The 21343-nt window shown below is 34.2% G+C and overlaps 3 protein-coding genes across 3 annotated transcripts; 2 read left to right on the top strand and 1 right to left on the bottom strand.

Annotated features, from left to right (window-relative positions):
- The first annotated feature begins 656 nt into the window (after positions 1-656).
- Positions 657-1274, top strand: LOC131598553 (protein neprosin-like). The gene is made up of 2 exons (XM_058871140.1): positions 657-815; positions 903-1274. Exons 1-2 carry the CDS (start codon positions 657-659, stop codon positions 1272-1274), a joined length of 531 nt encoding a protein of 176 aa, XP_058727123.1.
- A 1993-nt stretch (positions 1275-3267) lies between these two features.
- On the top strand, positions 3268-11409 carry LOC131598555 (protein neprosin-like). Its single transcript, XM_058871141.1, has 9 exons — positions 3268-3334; positions 3416-3514; positions 9468-9616; positions 9744-9830; positions 9926-10171; positions 10277-10438; positions 10582-10635; positions 10757-10903; positions 10989-11409. The coding sequence occupies exons 1-9, from the start codon at positions 3268-3270 to the stop codon at positions 11358-11360; spliced, it is 1383 nt and encodes a 460-aa protein (XP_058727124.1). The 3' UTR covers positions 11361-11409.
- Positions 11410-11412: 3 nt separating this feature from the next.
- On the bottom strand, positions 11413-15615 carry LOC131596442 (protein EARLY FLOWERING 3-like). The gene is made up of 4 exons (XM_058869091.1): positions 15222-15615; positions 13464-14170; positions 12575-12626; positions 11413-12496 (listed from the first exon to the last, which is right to left on the bottom strand). The coding sequence occupies exons 1-4, from the start codon at positions 15432-15434 to the stop codon at positions 11789-11791; spliced, it is 1680 nt and encodes a 559-aa protein (XP_058725074.1). The 5' UTR covers positions 15435-15615; the 3' UTR covers positions 11413-11788.
- Positions 15616-21343: the final 5728 nt, after the last annotated feature.

A 21343-nucleotide genomic window follows, 5' to 3' on the forward strand; every position in this document is an offset into this window, starting at 1 on the left:
AGTTGTCCAAAGGGAACCATACCTGTTCGAAGGATACGAAAGAGAGAGCTCCTTAAGGCTCGCTTAATTGATGAATATGGAAGGAAGAAACCAAGTATTTTAAATAGACAAGTTAATCATCATCATCATCAGCTGAATAATAATCTCGATTCCTTTGTACAGCAACAAAATCACTCGGTACGTTGAGTTAGTAACACGGCATGACATTACTTGTAGTTGAAGCAACAAACTCTTGTACTTTTCTGATTTGTCATCTATGTGAACCAGAAGGCAGTAGTATTTGCAGACGGATTCCGCTACTTGGGAGGTAAAGGAGACATTAGAGTTTTTGGTCCTTGGGTTGAAAAGGATGACGAATACAGCACTGCTCAGGTTTCTCTTTTGAGTGGATCTTACAATGACTACGAATGTATAGAATCCGGTTGGGCGGTAAGATGTAACTTATACATCGAAATAACTAATGCGTGACGCTTTAATATAAATGTTTCATTATTTTTGTGCTCGATAAACCTGTTACAGGTCAATCCTAGCGTTTATGGAGACAGAAAGACTCGATTATTCGTTTATTGGACGGTAAGTATATACATACAATTAGTTAGTTATTTTGCTTATAGACTAACCTTAATTCAAAAAGTTTAATAAATCTCTTCAATTCTATGGAACTGCAGGCGGATGGTTCGCAGGAAACAGGTTGCTTTGATCTGACCTGTCCTGGATTTATTCAAACCAGCAATGAAATTGCCTTAGGTGCTGCAATTTATCCAATACCAGTTCCTGGTGGTCTTCCATACCAAATAACTATTTACATCTATAAGGTCACAAACATTTTTATGAACTATAACTATTATGGAGATTTTCATTTTTCTTTTCATGTTTAAAATCATTCTTTTTCTTTGCTTTAGGATCCAATTACTAATAATTGGTGGGTGCAATATGGTGAGAAGACCAACATAGGTTATTGGCCACCAGAAATATTCAAAGCAATTTGCTACAATGCTGAATCAGTGGAATGGGGTGGTGAAGTTTACAGTACAACGGTTGGACATTCGCCTCATACCAAAACACAAATGGGTAACGGACGATTTTCTGGGCCTGATTCGGCTTCCATATCGAGGATGAGAATTCATGATAATTCTGCGATGCTGAAGATCCCAGACTGGGTTTATTATTACTCAGATGAATATAATTGTTACAACGTTCGATATCTTGCGGATTACGTTGAAGATCCTGAGTTTTATTATGGAGGACCTGGTAGTAATATGATGTGCCCTTAATAACATTTATAAAATTCTGATATCTAATCATTGATATGAATAAAGGAAATATCTTTAAGTATAGGTGAGCAAGTAGCATAATTAGAGTACTTTTAAGTTTTAACTAACTCTAACTACTAACCACTCGAGACAAGTTAGTTACAACTATAATAAATATAACAAACTTGTAGTTCACATCCTCTGACATCAGAAAATTCTTTCCTTTGAATGACCAACATTTTAACTTTTGGATGATAGTCATACTCATAGTCATTGTAAATATAGAGAGACTTTGATATATTGTTCAAAAATAAAGGAAAAGGGTATCCATAAAAATAAATAAATAAATAAATAAGAACGAGTATACATGTGGGAAAAAAAAGAGTCAAAAGTATCTGGAATGTTAGTACCATCCCATTTATGGTTAAAAATTATAGGGTTAAATATGTTTTTGGTCACTACAAAATTACTAATTTTGAGTTTTAGTCCTTATAAAAAAAATCATATTTTAGTCTGTGAGATATTGGATCGAACTCTAGTATGGTCGAAGGGTAGCTTCTTGGTTCGACAGTTCGACAGGGTTAAGCATGACGTCGAAGGTTGCTCACATGCTGGTGTCGAAGTGTGCATGCTGTAGTCGAAGATGGTCGAGGATGCAGGTGTCGAAGATGCTAGGGTTGTTAGCATGTTAAATTAGGTTTTAGTGTTTAAACCCTAATTTGTTAAGTTAGCTTGTTTATTAAGTTGGCTTGTAATGGGTCTTGCGGAAAAAGCCCATTAGTTAGTATGTTAGGTTTTATTATAAATAGCATACTAGTCTCTCATCATTGCTAAGCTGCAAATCCTAATTTAGGGTGTGAGAGGTTATTTGTTATTCTTGTAAACTTGTAATCTTGTTTTAAGATAAAGTGAAAGAATAGCAGTTATAACCAATTCTTGTGTTCTTCTTCTCTTCCCTAATTCCCTATTACACTTTGTTATTGGTATCGTTTTTCACAACATAGTCCTTACAAAATTAGTTATGCACGTAGTTCTAGTCCCTGTAAAATGACCAAAACGTCATGTAAAACCAATATTATAAAGACTAAAACATAACTTTTTTTATAGAGACTAAAAGTCAAAACTTGAGATATTTATAAGGAGTAAAAACATATTTAGCCCAAAATTATAATAGAATAGTTTAAGGATAATGTGTCTAATTCCGAACTGTGAAGCATATTATTCCAAAATCATCCACATTTACCTAAGTCATGTTACAACTCTAAAAAATCTTTTAAAGGGTATGTATTCAATGTATAGAGCTTTTCAAGCCTATGGTAGGGTAAGTGCTTTTTAGGCAAAGTCATATTCACATTCTCTCAAAAACGAGACCCTAAAATGTGAGGTATTTAAAGGTGTTGTCATATGTGGTGTTCGATAAATCCTGAAATTTTTTAATTGCCAATGTTGTGTTGTTGAAACTTTGAAAACATAACCTGAAAACCTTGAAAAGTGATGATTTTGTTGATGCCAATCGGTGATATATTGTGATTTGTTGTTTTAATCATTGGTTAATTGTAGTATGTCGAAGTTTGAGATAGAGGATTTTTACCGAATAAAAATCGGAGGTCTGGAATACCTCTAATGGTGAAAAATATGTTACTAGACTATTTTTTGTGCCTGTAACCGGTTACCATTGTTTGCAGTGGGAAATTACATAATTGAAAGTGGTATATCTGGAGTTTAGTAACTCCATTTAACGCGCGGTTCGAAGAGTTAGAAAGCTAACACAGAGGACTACCTTACGGTAATGTCCATAGTTGTTGAATGTGTACTTAAGGACATGATTATGTCATTTTACTTGTTGTGTAACGTTATTAGATGGTTAGCGGTGATGAAAATATTTTTTATGTTGCTTTACAGTTTAGTCTATAATTGGCTATTGTTTAGTTATGTTTGGTGTTGTTAATTAAATATTACGAGATTAATTAATCATGGTGGATTCTCATTATTGAATAATAATTGATTTACTCAAATGTCATTGTTTAAGTGGTGTAGCAATGGAATGCATATGATGCTGTTTGGTGATGTTTTAGCGATATGTTGTGAATATTACTAAATGTTGTATGTGCATAACTATAAGGTGATTATTTATGTATTATTGTTGTTGTTGTGATTGTTAGATAGTAGTTCAGAAAAGGGGAATTGTTGTTGTGTGTCAATGCATGTTGTTTACGGTCAGAAGGGGGCCTTAAACATGGTTATTGTTGCTGCATTTATTGGTATGACATGCATCATTTGTGTCGTGTCATTGAAAGAGTCGTGTTCACTAGTTCAGAAGGGGGGAGCAGTGATTGTCCCAAACTCAGAAGGGGGGCTTGGATCTCAGAAGGAGGTCATGGGTTCATAAGGGGGGACCCAGTTCCTGAGAGAACCAAATGTTGAGTTGGTACCACATGCGTAATGTCATATTGTGTCGTGAGTCTCATTGCATATATGTATATGTTATTGTGGAATGGGTGTGAGATTGTAATGATGTTGGTTGTGTATTTAATGTATGATATGTAGTATGTTTATCAATCCTTTCATTCTTTACACCAATTTATATTGAAGATTATTTCTCATCCCTTTTGCTTAATATTGTTCACCATGAATATCTTGCAGATAATCAGGAGTAGAGTTGTTGTGTGTGGAAGGTAGCTTGTTGGAGCTATTCATTGTTTATTGTCTGTTTTATGCGTTTTAGAATTTGTTGCTTTGATCGGTAACATCGAGCGGGCAAACTTTTATGATATTTATTATGTGTTGTTATTGCGAGAGTTACATGCTATAACTCCTGATGTTTTTGAGTTGTTTTGAATGTTGAAGGCTTTTTCCATAACAGTATTTTATTTCAAATAATGGTTATTAAGTGACTTATTTTAATAGATGATTTATGGTTATTGAATAATTTCGATGCGATGAGCCTAAGTAAAGGCGAGCATGTGATGACAAGTGTTTTAAATTATATGTTTTAATTTAATAAAGTGTTATAGAGCAGGTTCGTGATGAGAGGTGTGACAACCTATATGTGAATAGTTGTTTATATTTGAATTATTTCGTATTATTACGCGTTGGGGGAAGCAAGATAGTGTATACTTTTTCCTTGTACTTCCTTAGTGTTGGTTAGACTCCTCTTGTTAACTATGACTTGACACTTATCCAGGGTGGCATGTATCCGTCTTCTAATTAATATAAAGTCTATTAATTTTCCTGCTTGGACCCCAAACTAACATTTAATTGAATTTATGTTAGCTATCCAGGTGGATTATTTTACCTCACTAGTGAATCTTGCTTCTCTTAGCTTTTTTACTTCTTCATCAACTGTTGTTCTCTTTTCCTTATCCAAAAGATACTTCATCACCAGGTAGAGTATGGATACTATTGCCTCTAGGATGTTAAATGTGGGGCGACCTATGATTGTGTTGTATGATGAGGACATGTTCACAACGAGGTATTTGACTTAAACAGATTTGGCCTTCTCGTCCAATCCAAAAATGGTTCTAATGGGGATATAGCCACAAATTAGCACGTGTTTTTCTCTGGAACCAACCATGGAGCCTTTAAACGATTGTAGGTGCTTCAAATCCCAATGCAACCTTTCGAATGTGTCTCAATAAAGTATATAGTTCAAATTTCTGAGATCTATAAGCAATCGCTTGATATCCTGATTGAACATTTGCACGCTGATGACCATGGGACATAGGGTATGTTTTTAGCAACATCCAATTGTGAAAAGGTGACTTCTGGTACTAAAGTAGAGCAAAGCTATAAGGTCGAGTTTACGGTGTGCATAACTTGGTGGACATATCTCTTATGAGAGGAGTTTAATCTTCCTCCTCCGACAAAACCTCCTACAATGATGTTAAATGTATGGTGAGTTGTTTTGCCTGGTCTAAGATCACCACCATTTGGTTGTTTATAGTGGTATTGTATCTGTGACTCGCTGATTTCGTCAAAATCTATCAATGAGACCGGCTTAAATTTTTTCAGAGATTGGCGTATCTCAAATCTTAGCAGAGTGAAGATAAGGGTTTAAGGCCTCTATACCTCCTTGTCTGTTTGCCTAAGACTTTGTTTGGGAGTTTGGAGGAGAGTGGAAGTGAGAACTTCAAAAATTGATTTTTTTTTAAATATAGAGAAATTTTTAACATTTTTTGAAAAAAAAATTTATTTCGAATGATAAAATAATGTTTATCATTAATATATTTTAAATTTTTGAAATACTATAACAAAAAAAATTATATTTGAACAAATTGCCTAATCCCTCCAAAACCCTACCCTAATACAAATTTTGAACTACCTCAAATTTGGGGATTTTTGGTGTTACGAAGAAATACAAACCTCCCAAAATCCTCCCAACTAAAAGTTTTCTATTCTTTTCATCCAATCCATCCTATTTTTCAAATTCCTCCCCTTCTTTCCCTCCAAACTCCCAAATAAAACCTAAGTTTTTAAGCATCTCACTATCTATTTATTGATAGGCTTTGCATCTACTAGAAACCTTAATATCCATAATTAGCAAGTGATGGCAACCATTAGCAGTTGGAGATAAGTATCGAGGGAAATATGGGCATTTTGTGACCACCCTTTATAAGCCTACAATGTGAGAGATTGACTCATTTCTCACTCTAAAATTCAGAATTTGAGTAGCAAGAGAGCTAGAGATATGGTGGTGATTTGGCAAGGAGAAGAAGAAGAAGAAGAAGAAAATCTTGAGTTTAAAGCACCATTTCCTTGCATGTCCAAGTAGTCTGAAGTTTCTTGAAGAGAAGTGTCAAGAGCAAAACTTAGATCATTCAAACCATCATTCTCATCATTTCCTTCCACCAAACTAGAAACTTTGAGCTTCAAATGTGGGGTTTTCAAAGGTTTGTGATTTGGGATTAGCACCAATATGGGAGAATGCTTGAAGGGTGGGAATTAGATAATTTGATATTGTGTTTATTTCTTGATAATTATTCTTATATTCTTGTTTAATCACGTTTGTTTGATATGAAACTTACATGCTCTATTTTTTGTCTCAAATGAAATGTGAAACATGTTTTCCTTTGATTAGGGGTGAGGCAAATAATGGTAGAATGATAACATGAATTTATCCTTGTGAAGTATTTGGTTGATTGTTCTATGGTACATTCCATTGAAATGATCATGTTATTTTGAGTGTGACTATACTAGATTTTGTACAATAGGTCTTAAATTTGTGAAAATCACAAAATGAGATAGAGCCTAAAATGCTAGGCTAGACACAGGGGAATTGTGTCCTTCTTTGGCTTTCTCTATGGGGCGTGCCTGAGTCTGAAACAGGTCGTACAGGCCGACATGGCTTGGCCGTGTCCCCCTCTGGTTTTTGTATGAGAGGGTATGCTAAACCCAACACGGTCCGTGTTGGTGAGCATGGGCAGGTCGTGTTGGCACCTTTTTTTTTCTCTATTCAAAAACTCATTGATTATATGCATAAGTACTTGAAACCCTAATTGGTAGATGATGCTCCTTATCTTAAAATGACATGAGAGATTAAGTGTGGTTAAGTATGTTGGAAACTCTTGATATCATGTACGGTAAATAAAGGACATCTTTAAGGAATGAACTTATGAGAATCAATCGGTTAATTGATATTTAAAATAAGAGAAAATTCTCTTAGGTTAAATCAATTATGAAAAATAAATGTGAACACACATTGATCGTAGATATGTGCTTGTAGGGGCGGAAAAACGTGTCGTGGCCCGTCAACTCTTCCCGCGCACCCACCAAAAATGGGGGTTGAGTTGAAACTTTGGGTCCGCCTGCCATTAAAGCCCGCCCCGCTAAAATCCGTCACCCGCCAAAGTCCACCGCGTCTATTCGTTTAATCCGTCCCACCTTAAATCCACCATTTTTTAGTTAATTATAGTAACTTTAATTCTTGATGAGTTTATTTTATATATTTATTTGTGAATATATGCAATATTTTTTAAGTAAACTTTATTAAAAAGATGCTTTATAAAAAATTGTTCTAAAAAATAAATGAGAAATATAATTGAAAGGTAAAAGAAAGCCTATTAATCTGTTAAAATATGAAGAAAAAAAAAGTAAATGAAAAAAATATGCGGGGAAGTCCGCCGCCCGCCTACCTGCCACCTTGGCGGGGCGAGCTAGATTTTTATGTCATTTTCGCTTGGCGGGCTTGTCCGTCCCGCTCTTTTTTTGGCGGGCATAAGACGGGGTGGGCGGCCTGTTTTGCCACCCCTATGTGCTTTCCTAAGTGAAATTAATTGGCAAGTGAGAACATCATAGAATCGAGTTAGAATCCAACGCTGCGAAATTCTCGGAAGTGTAATAACACTTCGATTCTTGGTAAATATCGATGCGATGATTCCGGGAAAAAAAAGGAATCTAATAGTTGAAAGTCATGATTCCTAGGGGTTTCCTAATTTTTAGTTCGAAAATTATGAGGGTAAGTCCCCGAGAGAAGGAGGGTAGGTAAACCCGAAAGAACTCGCCTTAAGTGGATATGATTTTGATAGAAGGGAAACGGGTATGTAAACCCATAAATCATACCTTAGTGGATGAGGATTCAAGATGTCACCCTCAAAATTATATCTGGCAACCCCCCCCCCCCCCCCCCCCCCCCCCCCCCCCCCCCCATTTTTTTTACTATCAAAAATACCCCTTCTCAAAAAAAGATCAACATTTCCGAACAAAATTTTCGGTACCATGATGAAAATTTCTAGTATCAACAAAATTTCCTGTCTATTACAATTTTTTTGGAAATTTCAAATTTTACTATTCTGTACCGAAAATTTAGTTGAAAGTTGAAATTTTTGGCAGTGTATTGATTCAAAAATTTTAAACGATCGGGGAAATTCTGAAATTTTTGAGAAATTCTACCGGAAATTCTGAAATTTTCGATATTCCACTAAATTTTTTCAAACAATTTTCGGTATGAACGTAAAATTTCTGGTATTCTACTTACTATTTACAAAGAATTTTCGGTATCGCTTAAGATTTTTGAAATTTGTTGGTGAAAATTTTGAGTAGGATTATAATGGTCTTTTCATTGAATTCGGGGGGTGTCAGATATAACTCAGGGGGTGGCATCTTGAATCCTCTTAGCGGACATAATTTTGAGAGAAGGGAGGCATGTAAACCCATAAGACCTTGCCTTAGTTGGCAACAAATTAGTTGTTTGTCAAGACGATTGAAATGCAATTTGAGCTTCGAAGTTCTACATGGCTAGTGGAAATAGGATATAAATTTTCACGTGGTGTAAGAAGCGGAAATAAGCTTTCTTTCCGTAGTTTTATGAAATAGAACACGAGTATAGTGCTAGTAAGACGAAAAATAGGAATAAAGAACCTTAGAACCTTAGAGCCGAGCGGACTCATCGTATAGATAAAACTTCAGTTAGATATAGTATCTCATCCCAATCATGTTGTTTATTTTCAGGTAGCTCGAAGAAGGATAAGGGTAAGAGTAAGATAGCTTGAAGATTTGGAGACTCTGATGTTCATGTTTTATTTCTGTTGTGTGATCTTATGTAATATTATGTGTAAACATCTATTATAATTCATGTACCATGTTTTGTTGTATTTTGTATCGTACATGTTTCAAGATGTCATTTGTTTCAAGATGTCATTTAAACATTTATGTATGCACTCAGTATCAAACTAATGATTCGATTTATACAATTCTAAACATGTATTATAATAGGGTATACATCTCTATATTTGATATATGACTCAGAGACCAAGTCAACTTTCTATGATGGTCTTGCCCATGTGGCGAGCATATACTCGTTATGTTACATCATGTTTAAAACAATTCAATATAAAAAATGAGTTTAGTTGAAGTCATGACAGTTACATCATGTTTAAATTATTAATTTCTCCAAATTACTTTTCTGATGGGAAGGTGGCTGATTTATGAAGCATGCATTTGAATTTCAACTATTTGAAAAAGTTTCGATGTAAACAAAGGATGAATGACAAATATATAGACGGGTAACTCATGCAGACATCACTACCTAACTTATAGTTAAGCAATGTACATATATAGTTCATGTTACCAATAAATGTCTTATGTATCACTATATTATATATAAACATATCTTTGTCTTCCATTCAATCATGTTCTGTGAATCAATACCAATAATAATTAGCTATTACATTACACATTTATACAAGTTTAATTGATAAATAAACTGTTTTTTTTCAGCGATGAGATCTAAAGTAATATTCATTCTCTTGATGCTGTTAATTACAGTTTCCGGTACTAATAGTGATGGCACTTTATCTAAACAGAGGATTTTGGAAGTTGAGAGAAAACTAAAGCATCTTAGAAAACACTCATTAAAAACCATTCAGGTAACAGAAATTTTTTGGAAGTTAGATATATTAGAAAATATGAAACATTGTTCGTTTTCTTCATATTTCCTAAACTGTCACACAAGGTGCTAAGCATAATAATTATATTATTTTTCCATGCTTGTAGAGTGAAGATGGAGATATTATTGATTGCGTCAACATTAAAAAGCAACCTGCGTTTGATCATCCTGCTTTGAAAGATCACAAAATTCAGGTGAATATTCTATATATGATTGCAAAACATGATTTCTTTATGCTTACTTCATCTCACTAGTCTATGAATCTGCATAAAATAAAATACTTAATCAGATGGCTCCAAGTTACAATTCAGCTAAGAAGGATCCCATAGAAAGGACTAGAAGTAAAACAAAGAGTGCAATGATGAAGCAAAAGGATGATGAGTCGTATGCGACAGTAACATCCCAAATATGGCAGAAAAGTGGAAGTTGCCCAAAGGGAACAATACCGGTTCGACGAATACGGAAGAGAGAGCTTCTTAAGGCTCACTCAATCAATGAATATGGAAGGAAGAAACCAAGTTTTTTAAACAGACAAGTTAATCATCGGCTGAATAATAATCTGGAAGTTTCTGCATGACATTACTTGTAGTTGAAGCAACAAACTCTTCTACTTTGCTGATTTGATATCTATCTGAACCAGAAGGCAATAGTATTCGCCACAGGATTCCGCTATTTGGGAGGTAAAGGAGACATTAGAGTTTTTAGTCCTTCGGTTGAAAAGGATGATGAATACAGCACAGCTCAGGTTTCTCTTTTGAATGGATCTTACAATGACTATGAGTGTATTGAATCTGGTTGGGCGGTAAGAAGTAACTTATACATCAAAATAGCTTATTTGCAAGAAAAATGCATTTCAACTCATAACTTTATATGCTTCGTTAACGGTTTAAAATGGTTCATATGTCAACGGTTTCATTATCTTTGTGTTTGATAAACCTGTTACAGGTCAATCCTAGTGTATATGGAGACAGGAAGACTCGATTATTCGTATATTGGACGGTTAGTATATACAGTTGTATTAACCTGATACAATTAGTTTAATTATTTTGGTTATAGACTAACCTTTATTCGAAAAAGTTTAATAAATTTCTTCAATTCTTTGGAACACCAATTTCTGCAGGCCGATGGCTCGCACGAAACAGGTTGCTTTGATCTGACCTGTCCTGGATTTATTCAAACCAGCAATGAAATTGCCTTAGGTGCTGCAATTTATCCAATACCAGTTCCTGGTGGTCTTCCATACCAAATAACTATTTACATCTATAAGGTCACTCATTTCTATGAACTAAAAATATTATGGAAATTTTTTCGTTTTTCTTTTCATTTTTAATCTTTCTTTTTCTTTGCTTTAGGATCTAATTACTAACAATTGGTGGGTGCAATATGGTGAGAATACCAACATAGGTTATTGGCCACCAGAAATATTTAGAGCAATTTGCTACAATGCGGAATCAGTGGAATGGGGTGGTGAAGTTTACAGTACAACTGTTGGACATACTCCTCATACCAAAACACAAATGGGTAACGGACAATTTTCTAGAGGCGATTCGGCTTCCATATTAAGGATGAGAGTTCACGATAATTATCCGAGCCTAAAGATTCCAGAATGGGTTCAATATTACTCCGATGAATATAATTGTTATGATGTTTACTATCAATCAGATTATCTTGAAGATCCTGAGTTTTATTATGGAGGACCCGGTAGTAATCTAATGTGCCCTTAATAACATTAGAGTTTTGAATGTTTTATGCTTATCTTGATGCAATAAGAAACTATTCTAGTCAATATGTAGGTCTTTGTTGATTTTGATAGATGTTAACTAAAGTATATTTTGATTTAGAGATACAATACACGACAACAAAAGTAATACAGAAACTTGATCCATTTTATAAACTCAACTCAATGGTTACACATTCACAAACAACACTATAATAGATCATACTGTTTTCTCTCTTCTTGGATTGACTGAAAAATTCTAGCAGCTGATACCGTTGCAGACCGTGGGTTATGTGGCACAACTCTGATTACTTGAGGTTTTTGTCTTGTTTCAAGCGATTGAAAGACTTCATCTGATACTAATGGAACCGTAAATGAAGAAGGAAGTGCATCTCTTATTCCCTGTGTCTTTTCATTAGGACTATTTGCTAGCTCTCATTCCCTAGATGGCCTAGATTTTGAGACATGTAATTTGGCTCCACTTTTCTGATTTGAAAAATTACACGAGCTTTGATTATGAGTGTCAAAATTGGCTCCAGCTAAAGATGAATTACTGTTTCGATCACGAGAACCCTGTGCCACAAACTGGTTTACCTGTTCAGGAACTAACCCTGATGCTGATTGATTCATTGCTGGCACGCCGTGAGGAGGGAAATATGCATAACTGCTTGGAGGAATGAACGGTGACATCGCAATCGCATGATGAAAATTTGGAACTCCATAGGCAGGATTCATTAATGCACCATCTGGAGGACTGTGTCCAAACGATTGATATCCTCCGTATGCAGCTCCAGGAAATCCAGGACCGGGATATGGCTTGTAGATAAGCCCCTCGGAAGGAGACATAACAGGAATTAACCACTGATGTCCAGGTGATTGATTAAAACACTGTGAACCAGCATTTGCCTGGTCTGATTTTTGGGATGAAAACGATGTTTTCCCAACTCCATTTTCAGTAGAGCATTCCAAATTATGGTTTAGGTTTTCAGAGTGGTCTTGCTGTTTATGGTTTTGTGTCTGAGGTTCAACAACTTCTTCCAATGAGAGGCTTTTAGAATTAGATCCCTGCAGAGGAGATTTTCCCAAAATAGCAGCAGCGTCGAGCAAAAAAAGATTTGATGATTCAGCAATCAGATGTTGAACCTGTTTAAATAAAATGAATTACTTGGCATGAACATGTTTGAACTTTGAAGGGTGAATTACTCAGTAAGATCACTTTACCTTTATCAGTCTGTGCAATTCAAACACTTGGACCGCATACATTCTCTGTTGACTGTAGAGAGGAATGAGAGTTCAAACAAAAAAATTGCACAATACTCGTCCAATATGGGATTTGAGACACAAAAATGAAATGATACATTCAGAACTAGATATGATCATGTCAACCAGTTGATAAGACAAGCGTATAAACCAATAACACTGAACAAATCAAAGATTCACATGTCACCTCAGAGGTAACCAGTCAATTAAGCCAAATATCTACCTTTCCATAACTCATGCATGTCATATTTTCTCAGAAATCTAACATCATTTTTTCCAGGAGGGTTGAAATTTATTAACTAGACACAAATCTTATACCATGACTGTGTGTATATAATTAATAATTCAGTCTATGAATTGGTATATATTTTAACGAGCTTTCTCACATGATTTGAAACATAAAAGCTCGGGAATTTCAAACAAAGCATAGTTGTGCAGTTTTATTGTTTCTGGTTCAAATAAAGACTAAACTCAAAAAGGCAATAGGCAAAAATATGATATATTCTTGAACCAAACCTCATCCAAATAAAAAATGCATTGAAGTTATCTAATGGGGAAGGAATTTCAAAATTATGGTAGACAAGACAAACTTCTACCAAAACAAACTAGGATTTTTTTTCTTTCTAAACATCTGCGAGTTAGTACAAGAAAACAAACAAATTATGACAGTTTCCATGATAAACCATATAGTTATTGTATTCAATTCACCAAACTCTATTTACTAAAAATCAAACAGTCTGAATACAAATAAGAATGAACCAATCATACATTAGCGAAGGGTTCAGAAGGAAGCAATCTAAATTTAAGACCACTACAAAAGCAGAGGCTATAGATAGTTGACGATACTTACTTGGTAATTTTTCGTCTTGCTTTCCAAAATAGTTGTTGACCTAATAACTCTACGACACCATCAGGAGAAAATTTCGGGCTTGGCATATTTTCTAGAGTGGAATTCTTGGATAGATCATCACTTCCTTCTGAGGTTCCATTTTCTATTGGGCTGTCAATGTTTGTATCATCATACTCGGTATGGTTGGCAGCTTCAAGTACACTGGTTTGGTCCACTGTAGAACAAAAGCAGCCTCTTAATACAAGGCTGTTTCTATTATCCATATCCATCGCAGAGTCAATGAGACTGCCACCATGTTCCATATTATTGGATTCCTGTTGTAGGCAAGCATCACTCTGATCCTCTTCATCTGAAATCATCTCAGCTTGCCTCACTGGACTGACAATAATTTCTTGCAGATGCGCTTCACCCTTATTTTTCACATCTTTTCTCATTTTGATGAGCAGGGAGCCAAATTGTGTTTGATCTTTGTCACCAACATTTTTCCCGGATACTAAACAACCAAAATTCCCAGAGCCCGTAAGAGTGAGTTTTTCCCCATTGAAACTCTTCATTGTTTTATCATTAGATTGACCAATCCTCGAGCGATCATATGCACGACTATCATCTCCATCTACTTTTTTTCTATGTTCAAGTTGTGGTGACAAAGTGTGCATGTTTGCTCCATTAGATTGGTGAGAAATATAACTTCTCTCGGGGTCATTTCCCTTCAAACATATTGGTTCATGTTAGAGATGATAACACAAAGTCATTCATGACAATATAATGTGGCCTCTATAACCAAACAGTGAGTTCAATTGTCAGCGCACCTTTGGTGACACCTTATTTGGGTCTATCCCAACAATTATCCGAATACATCATTGAGCCTTTGCAAGAATTAGGATGTGACAATAAGCCAGCTTGAGTAAATTTCTCAATAAACACTAATGGAAAAAGAATTTTACCATAACTACGAGTTTCTTCATGATAGCTCTACAATTAATTTCAAATTAGCTTGTTCATCTCAATTTCTTCAAAAACTCATTCAACTAACTTCTCCACAAACACCTATCAACTTATTAGGACCTTTCTATAAATGAAGAACTATATTTGAGAAGCTAACCCAAACACTTCTAACATCTTTACTTACACACACATACATAAAGTAAGAAAACAACAAAATCAATAAATGTATGTTTGATTTCCCATTCGGAGCACCTATAATTGATTGTGCGTGTAGAATTGATTTTGACCTGTTTGGTTGCTTAGAGTAGAATTGATTATTCTTTCCAAAATTGATTCTACTAGAAGCTAAAATTTGTAGTTTTTCAGTCTAAACGTGATTTTTACACTGAAATTTCTTGTTCAATTCTTTGCAGAAATTTATTCAAACATAAATCACTTTATCTTCCACTCACTTTTAACCTGAATCAATTTTACATAATCAAAATCAATTTTCTGCCAAACCAAGCACGCACTAAATCCCCTAAATTGCTAAAACCAACTATACTTAATTTATGTTAAAAAAAGAAATAAACAAGCACATATATAATCCTATCTAGTTTCTTAACAATTGTGCCTCATAAAAGATAAAATCTGAGTAGAAAACCTAAGCATAATTCCTTGTGTACTATTTCTTCTATTCTTCAACCACAATTCAAGCCATAGATCATATAAAGCCTAAATCTAAATTGCACTAAAAGATAAAATCTATATAACATGATAAAATTGTTCACCAAATCAAAAGGGGCTTAAAACTAGATAAAATCAGAAACTTACCAAGCTTGACGAACGTGTTAGAGGAAGTGAATTAGAAGAATTTGAATTAGAATTAGGGTTGAATCTTTGAAAGGGAACACTAAATTGTTCATACAGTGCCATCTTGTTCCTCGGCGGTGCTCTTGGTCCTCCTTTCTCTGCCGTGTCATTGACATGGAGCCTTGGGAACATGGGTCCCACTTTCTCGGCAGCATCACCTTTCCCTCTGCTCATTCCTCTAGTTGCTGTAAACAGTTAAACGAAAGGGGAAAGAAAATTTTCTATGGTTCTGACTGTGTGATCCCTCTCTCTCTCTCTCCGCTAGATTTTATGTAGTTTCCTAGTGTTATTGGTTGAAGACCTTGAAGTAGATGTCACCGCAAGACTTATACAGGACACTCCAACTCTTCAATAATGGGTGTTGTTACTTTTATGTTCTTAAAATTTACTTTTGTGTTTATTGAAAATTTTAAGAAAATATTGGATTTTTTTGAAATTTTCAGAAAAAATAATCGGATTCCATAGTTCATTTTTTCTTACCAAAAAAATTTTACACTACAGGAAATTTTAGGTAAATTATAACATTTTTCAGAATTTATCAAAAATTTGGAAATTTTCAATAGTATAAAAAAACTTATTTGTTTTTTTAAAAAAATCTTACTGAAAATTTGATATGTTATCGGAAATTCATATTTAAGGTCTTCAATGGAAGTCCATCTTCTAACAACAAATCACTTTTCTAATTTAGTCACACACTAGAAATATCCATGCAGATGTATATGATCACCATTGATCAACTTCTCTTCAGATTCTCATGAAATTTATTGATAAATGCCTTTATGAGTGGACTTGAGATGAACCTCAAGTATCTTTGGCAACTTTAATAATTTGGTTGAAAAAGTATTTCGCGTATCACAACATTATAGGATACACCTTCAGAGAAGAACAAACCTTGCTACGGCCTCAACACCAGAGACACACGAACCACCATGAGTTTTCTATTAGATGAAGCGGAATAAACAAAAACTCCTCAATAACCTTCGGGCAAGGCTTGATCATGCTTGCACATAAACACCACAATTCAGGTGTCAACAGAACAACATAGGTTTGAAAATAAATCAAACCCAAAAACAGCAGCTCTCCACCAAAGCTACAAGCTTGATAACAACAGACAGAAACGTGACACACCCTGTCACACATAATGAATGATCCTTCTCAAGGGATCATTCAAACAAAAATATGAATTGTCCACGTTCATCACCTTTTCAGTAAAACCTTCTTCATTTCTCAAAGTACCAAAAAGTACCTTCCCATGATCTCACCCAGAGCCTAACAGGATGTCTGCTCTAATACCAATTGAAATTTTGATATATCAGACTTCATATGTCTTATGACATGTCGAGATATCTGATACGAACAAAACACATAGGCAAGGTATAAACATACATACACAATACTGAAAAGTAAGTAACACACCAGAATTATTAACCCAGTTCGGTTTACAACAACGCCTACTTTAGGGGCTACCAAGCCAGAAAGGAAATCCATTATAAGTAGCATCAATTCGAAGCTAAAAAACCTCTGGTTTACAACTTCTCACTTAATCCCTACCCAGTGCAACTTCTACCTAAGAACTTCCTAGATAAGAGAAACCCCTCTCACTTCAAATCATCGCAGTGATGTCTCACAATAACAATCTCAGTTACTGATATTGACGGCCTTTTATCTCAATCTTCAATTACAAGAAACACTAGATTAAAAACCTCTTAATCAATAATACTTGATCTTTCTTAAAAGCTTTGATCAAGAACAATAACACCGGTCCTACTCTCCTATCAAGAATGATATTCGAGAGGCTCACACATAGCAACTCTCCTATAGAGTGGCTTACAAACTCAGTCCTAATAGTATGAAACTTTACATTTCCAGCTGGCACCTTTCCTATGTTACAATGCTTCTATTTATAACATTTTTCCCAACTGGATTTGGGCTTCAAATCACAGCATATCAGCTGCTACAAATTTGCAGAAACTTCTGCATAAAAATAGGTCTTCAATCATAATCTTCCTAATTTATCTCCATAATTAGAAAGTGCATATTCTTCTTGATTCTGACTTGAATCTTCCACACCTTTAAAATCAGTGCCACATAGGATTGCATAATATTCCAAAATATTTTGCACATGTTAAATCTCGAACCGATCCAACAGTCCAGCCCAAACAGTCACAATGTTGAATGATTCTGCATAGGACATCTTGTCCGACATGTTGCTCCAGATGATGAAACATTTCATCTCAACATGTTTCTTCATAAAATAGGACATTTTCTCAACCAGTTCTTCTTAGCAAGTTAACACATCATATTTAACATATTGTTGCAATATTTGTCTTACTAAAATTAATGTCAATCGATAAAATAGAGAACTAACAAATATGACGTCTATGATGAGATTATGATGATTGATGTATGGAATATGTTGTTGGTATGAATAATAGTGTTAGTATTTGACAATAGAATGAGTAGTAACATGTACTAGAATCAATTCCATATTTCTATGAATTTGAAGGTTTAGATTTTGATGATGATTGTTGGTATTGCGATGAATAATTATATTGTGATGTTTGCGATGGAAAATACATGTTAGAAATAGGTTGTTATGCCTTAAGTCGCAGGAAAATGACGATTAAAATGTGTTATAGGGTTAAGAACCTGTATGGGACTGATGCTGATCGCACAGGAATTTTCTATAGAATCGCATAGAGCGCTTAGCGCGTGTCCGTTAAAAGAATATGGTCAAAGCCATAGAGTTTGGCGCTTAGAGCCAGTGGGGCTCGCTTAGCGCGGCCACTTGGGACGAAAATTGTTGTATTTTTGTAAACTTGTTTCGAGATTATGAGAGTTTATATTTTAAGTTAATTATGATTAAATTTATGGAATTTAACTAGCATGATTGGATGGGTTTTGAGGGTCATTTGTCAATGACATGAAACTTGTTTATATGTCTATATGCATGTCTTTTGTGTATGTGAATGTTTGATTATGATATGTGTTTGTAAAGAAGATTATAAGTGTGTATATGCTTGTTGTAATGAGTTGTTGTTGTGATGGTTTATAACATGATGAATATGAAGTATGTGTGGTATTAATCGAGATGATTGTGATGTTGATGTAATTGGGTGATGATTGTATGATATGATGAGTAAATGAATGATGATGCATTTTGAATAGTCGTTGTCGTTATTTATTATGACGTTGTGAATCATACATTCATAACATATGTTAGGATATTGGTCTGGTGATGTTTGCAGGACGGTTGGTCCCGTGTTAGGACACTAGTCTAGTGACGACCTCAATCCCATAGTGTGGATTGGGTGCGATATAGTGAAGTGCTCTGGTTCCCGGCGGGAATCAATTCTATTGGTGGGGATCCTTGGAGATAAAGATGACTGAGTCATCAATGAAGTTTTGGTATCACATGCATGAGCCAATGATGTTGCATTGCATCCTTTTTGGCATTGCACGATATTAAATTAAGTGACGTTTGATTATATGTGATTAAATGACGTTTTGTATGATGATTGTTGATCATTGATGTGCTCATAAAATGAATGAAATAATTAATTGATATTGCATGTAAGTATGTGAAGTATGATTGAAGAGTGGGATCTTTGATAATTGTTGTACAACTACTATGATTATTTCTTATATCTTTTATAATGATTTGTAATTACTCATCCTTTATGCTTGGAAATGTTGCCTCGAAACGTGGGTAACTTGCAGGTGATCAAGAATAGTTCGTTGAAGCTTAGAGGATAGATTCAGATCGATTTATTAGTTTCTTTTGATTTAGGGGTGTCTTGCTCTGATACATGACATCGGGTCAGGAACGCTTGATTTTTGAAGTTGTTGTCTTTTAAATTTTACATTTACACTAATGATGTTATTTGAGAAGTTTCCTTGATGTCGACCTTAATAATCATGAGGTTTATGAAGTTTTATTTGAATAAATGAAATTAAGTTGAGACTATGAATTTCGTTGCGAAGTTTAAAAGTTATATGTTGATATCATTTAAATAATTATGAATTTAATTATTTTGAGAACCCGTGTTACAGAGCAGTACGAATATTACAATGTTTAATTGTGAAGTTTGACACCCTTGAGTTGGTGAATCCTATTTGAATCATTTTCGTAAATTATATGCAAAATATTTTGGGTTTAGATAGGTGTTGTAATGATCGCATGAGCCATGAAATTATATTCTTAGCCGATGATTTTGACTTAAAAAGGGTATTTGAGAACTCCTGTAATGAGAGATAGTTGATAAATTAGAAAGTGTACTAATCTACCAAAGTAGTAATACTGATAGTTACCGAAGTATCGATCTCGAGAATTGTGTTAAATTTTATAGTTTGTATTTTAATTCAATTTAACAAAAAGGTATTTGGGGGTTCTGATTTGCTTGTTTGCAAAAGATAAAATTATGACAAATTTAATAGAGTAGAAAATAATAATAAAAGAGCATGCTAGGAATGAGGGTATCAATTTGAACTCGTTTGATATCCTAAATTGACCTTGTAACAACTTATTTTATCTCTACAGATTATTGGTTCTTAAGGGTATTTATTTCTAAGTCCTTAGTGAATAAACATTAGACTATTCAAATTGATTTTTATGGCCATAGTGAATTATAGATGAATTCAAGCATTTAATTATCAAGAAAAAAAAAAGAAATTTCTATATGGTATCCCTAATCCTAGGTGATATTTAATATAAAGTATTTCAATCGAGCATTACTATTGAAAGTTCTTCCTAACAGATAACCGTAAATTATTTCTCAATTTGTCAGAAAGACAAAGCATTAAGCACGAAAAGAAATGAATCGTGTAGGATTAAAATATTAGTCATTACAAATGTCAATTCATAAATACAAACTCAATCAAGAACAATAACTCACCTCTAGCATTAGATAGTTTAGCTACTCATAACTATAACAATAGACATAATAAAAGTCATCAACATTACACAATAATCACAAAAAGTTCTGGTGGGGCAATCCATTGAATTTGGCACTTCCCATTGTTCCTATCATTTTTTCCTTGATCCAAGATGATATTTTTCCGTCCAAGTTCAAGATATCTCAAGAAAATTAGATCTCCTTCATTTAAATATGAATTTTGGGCTTTTTGGACAAATCAAGTCGTCCATACGCGTACAGAAAGAGGGTAAAATGCACAATTAGCCTTAGGTGTCTTCATACGAGTTGTATCCCTTGATGTTAGCTTTCATTTTTCAACGTCCCCTTGTCAATCCGATTTACAAAGATCAATATATGACTAAAATACCACACGTCCCTCATGATGTAAAACGTGCTGAAAAATAAACTTTGTGAATCCCTCTGAATATTTGTCGTGTTCCTTTTTCAGTCCTTTGACCTATAAAACACGTTAATACTTTCCCAAAAGATCATATGACGGATGGAACATTCTTAACAATTAAAATCCTCATACCACAGATAAAGTCTATAAAACCATCTAACTTCAATATGTAAGCACTGATAAAACATCAAATATACTACTAAAACAATGATAATACATAGTAAAATGGTGGATAATCACAACTCCAAATTTAGCTTGTTGCTTGTCCTCAAGAAACTTTTTGAAACATGCAAATGTTTTAGCATACTAACGGATGTCTAGTAAATCAAAAGTAAGTATGTTATATCGTCTCTATATGAACTAGTGCGATACTATAAGCTTTTTAACAGTTAATAATGATTTAAGTAGGTTTTCAAAGATGTTTGTGATATAAAATAGTAACAAAAGTGGCAGCAATAAAATGTAGAAAAGTGAGTTTCAAAGGTAATAGATCTTGTCGGGATTTAGTTTCATCCACTAGATCATATATAATCATTGATCATGTAATCATAAAGTGGTTACTCATTCTTTTATAATCACGATCACCCACGGTAGTTTTATTTTTACAAGTTGTCATTTTAGTAAAATAAAAATGTGATATTAATACAAATTGCCTTTTTAATAAAGGAAAATGAAAATGTGATATTAATACAAATTGGCTTTTTAATAAAGTAAAAATGTAAAATTACATAAAAAGCTTATGTTAGGAATCAAACGTGCCTTTTTAG

The sequence above is a fragment of the Vicia villosa genome, linkage group LG4 (genome assembly GCF_029867415.1).
Source record: "Vicia villosa cultivar HV-30 ecotype Madison, WI linkage group LG4, Vvil1.0, whole genome shotgun sequence".
Taxonomy (NCBI): domain Eukaryota; kingdom Viridiplantae; phylum Streptophyta; class Magnoliopsida; order Fabales; family Fabaceae; genus Vicia; species Vicia villosa.

Bases quoted from the DNA above. Each gene is read 5' to 3' on its own strand.
- LOC131598553 (XM_058871140.1), top strand. From the start codon at position 657: ATGGAACTGCAGGCGGATGGTTCGCAGGAAACAGGTTGCTTTGATCTG. The intron at 816-902 runs GTCACAAACATT...TCTTTGCTTTAG, and splicing joins TAACTATTTACATCTATAAG to GATCCAATTACTAATAATTG.
- LOC131598555 (XM_058871141.1), top strand. From the start codon at position 3,268: ATGTCATTGTTTAAGTGGTGTAGCAATGGAATGCATATGATGCTGTTT. The intron at 10,172-10,276 runs GTTAATCATCGG...TATCTGAACCAG, and splicing joins CAAGTTTTTTAAACAGACAA to AAGGCAATAGTATTCGCCAC. The intron at 10,904-10,988 runs GTCACTCATTTC...TCTTTGCTTTAG, and splicing joins TAACTATTTACATCTATAAG to GATCTAATTACTAACAATTG.
- LOC131596442 (XM_058869091.1), bottom strand. From the start codon at position 15,434: ATGAGCAGAGGGAAAGGTGATGCTGCCGAGAAAGTGGGACCCATGTTC. The intron at 14,171-15,221 runs GTAAGTTTCTGA...ATATGTTTGAAG, and splicing joins TAACACGTTCGTCAAGCTTG to GGAAATGACCCCGAGAGAAG. The intron at 12,497-12,574 runs GTAAAGTGATCT...TTATTTAAACAG, and splicing joins AATTGCACAGACTGATAAAG to GTTCAACATCTGATTGCTGA.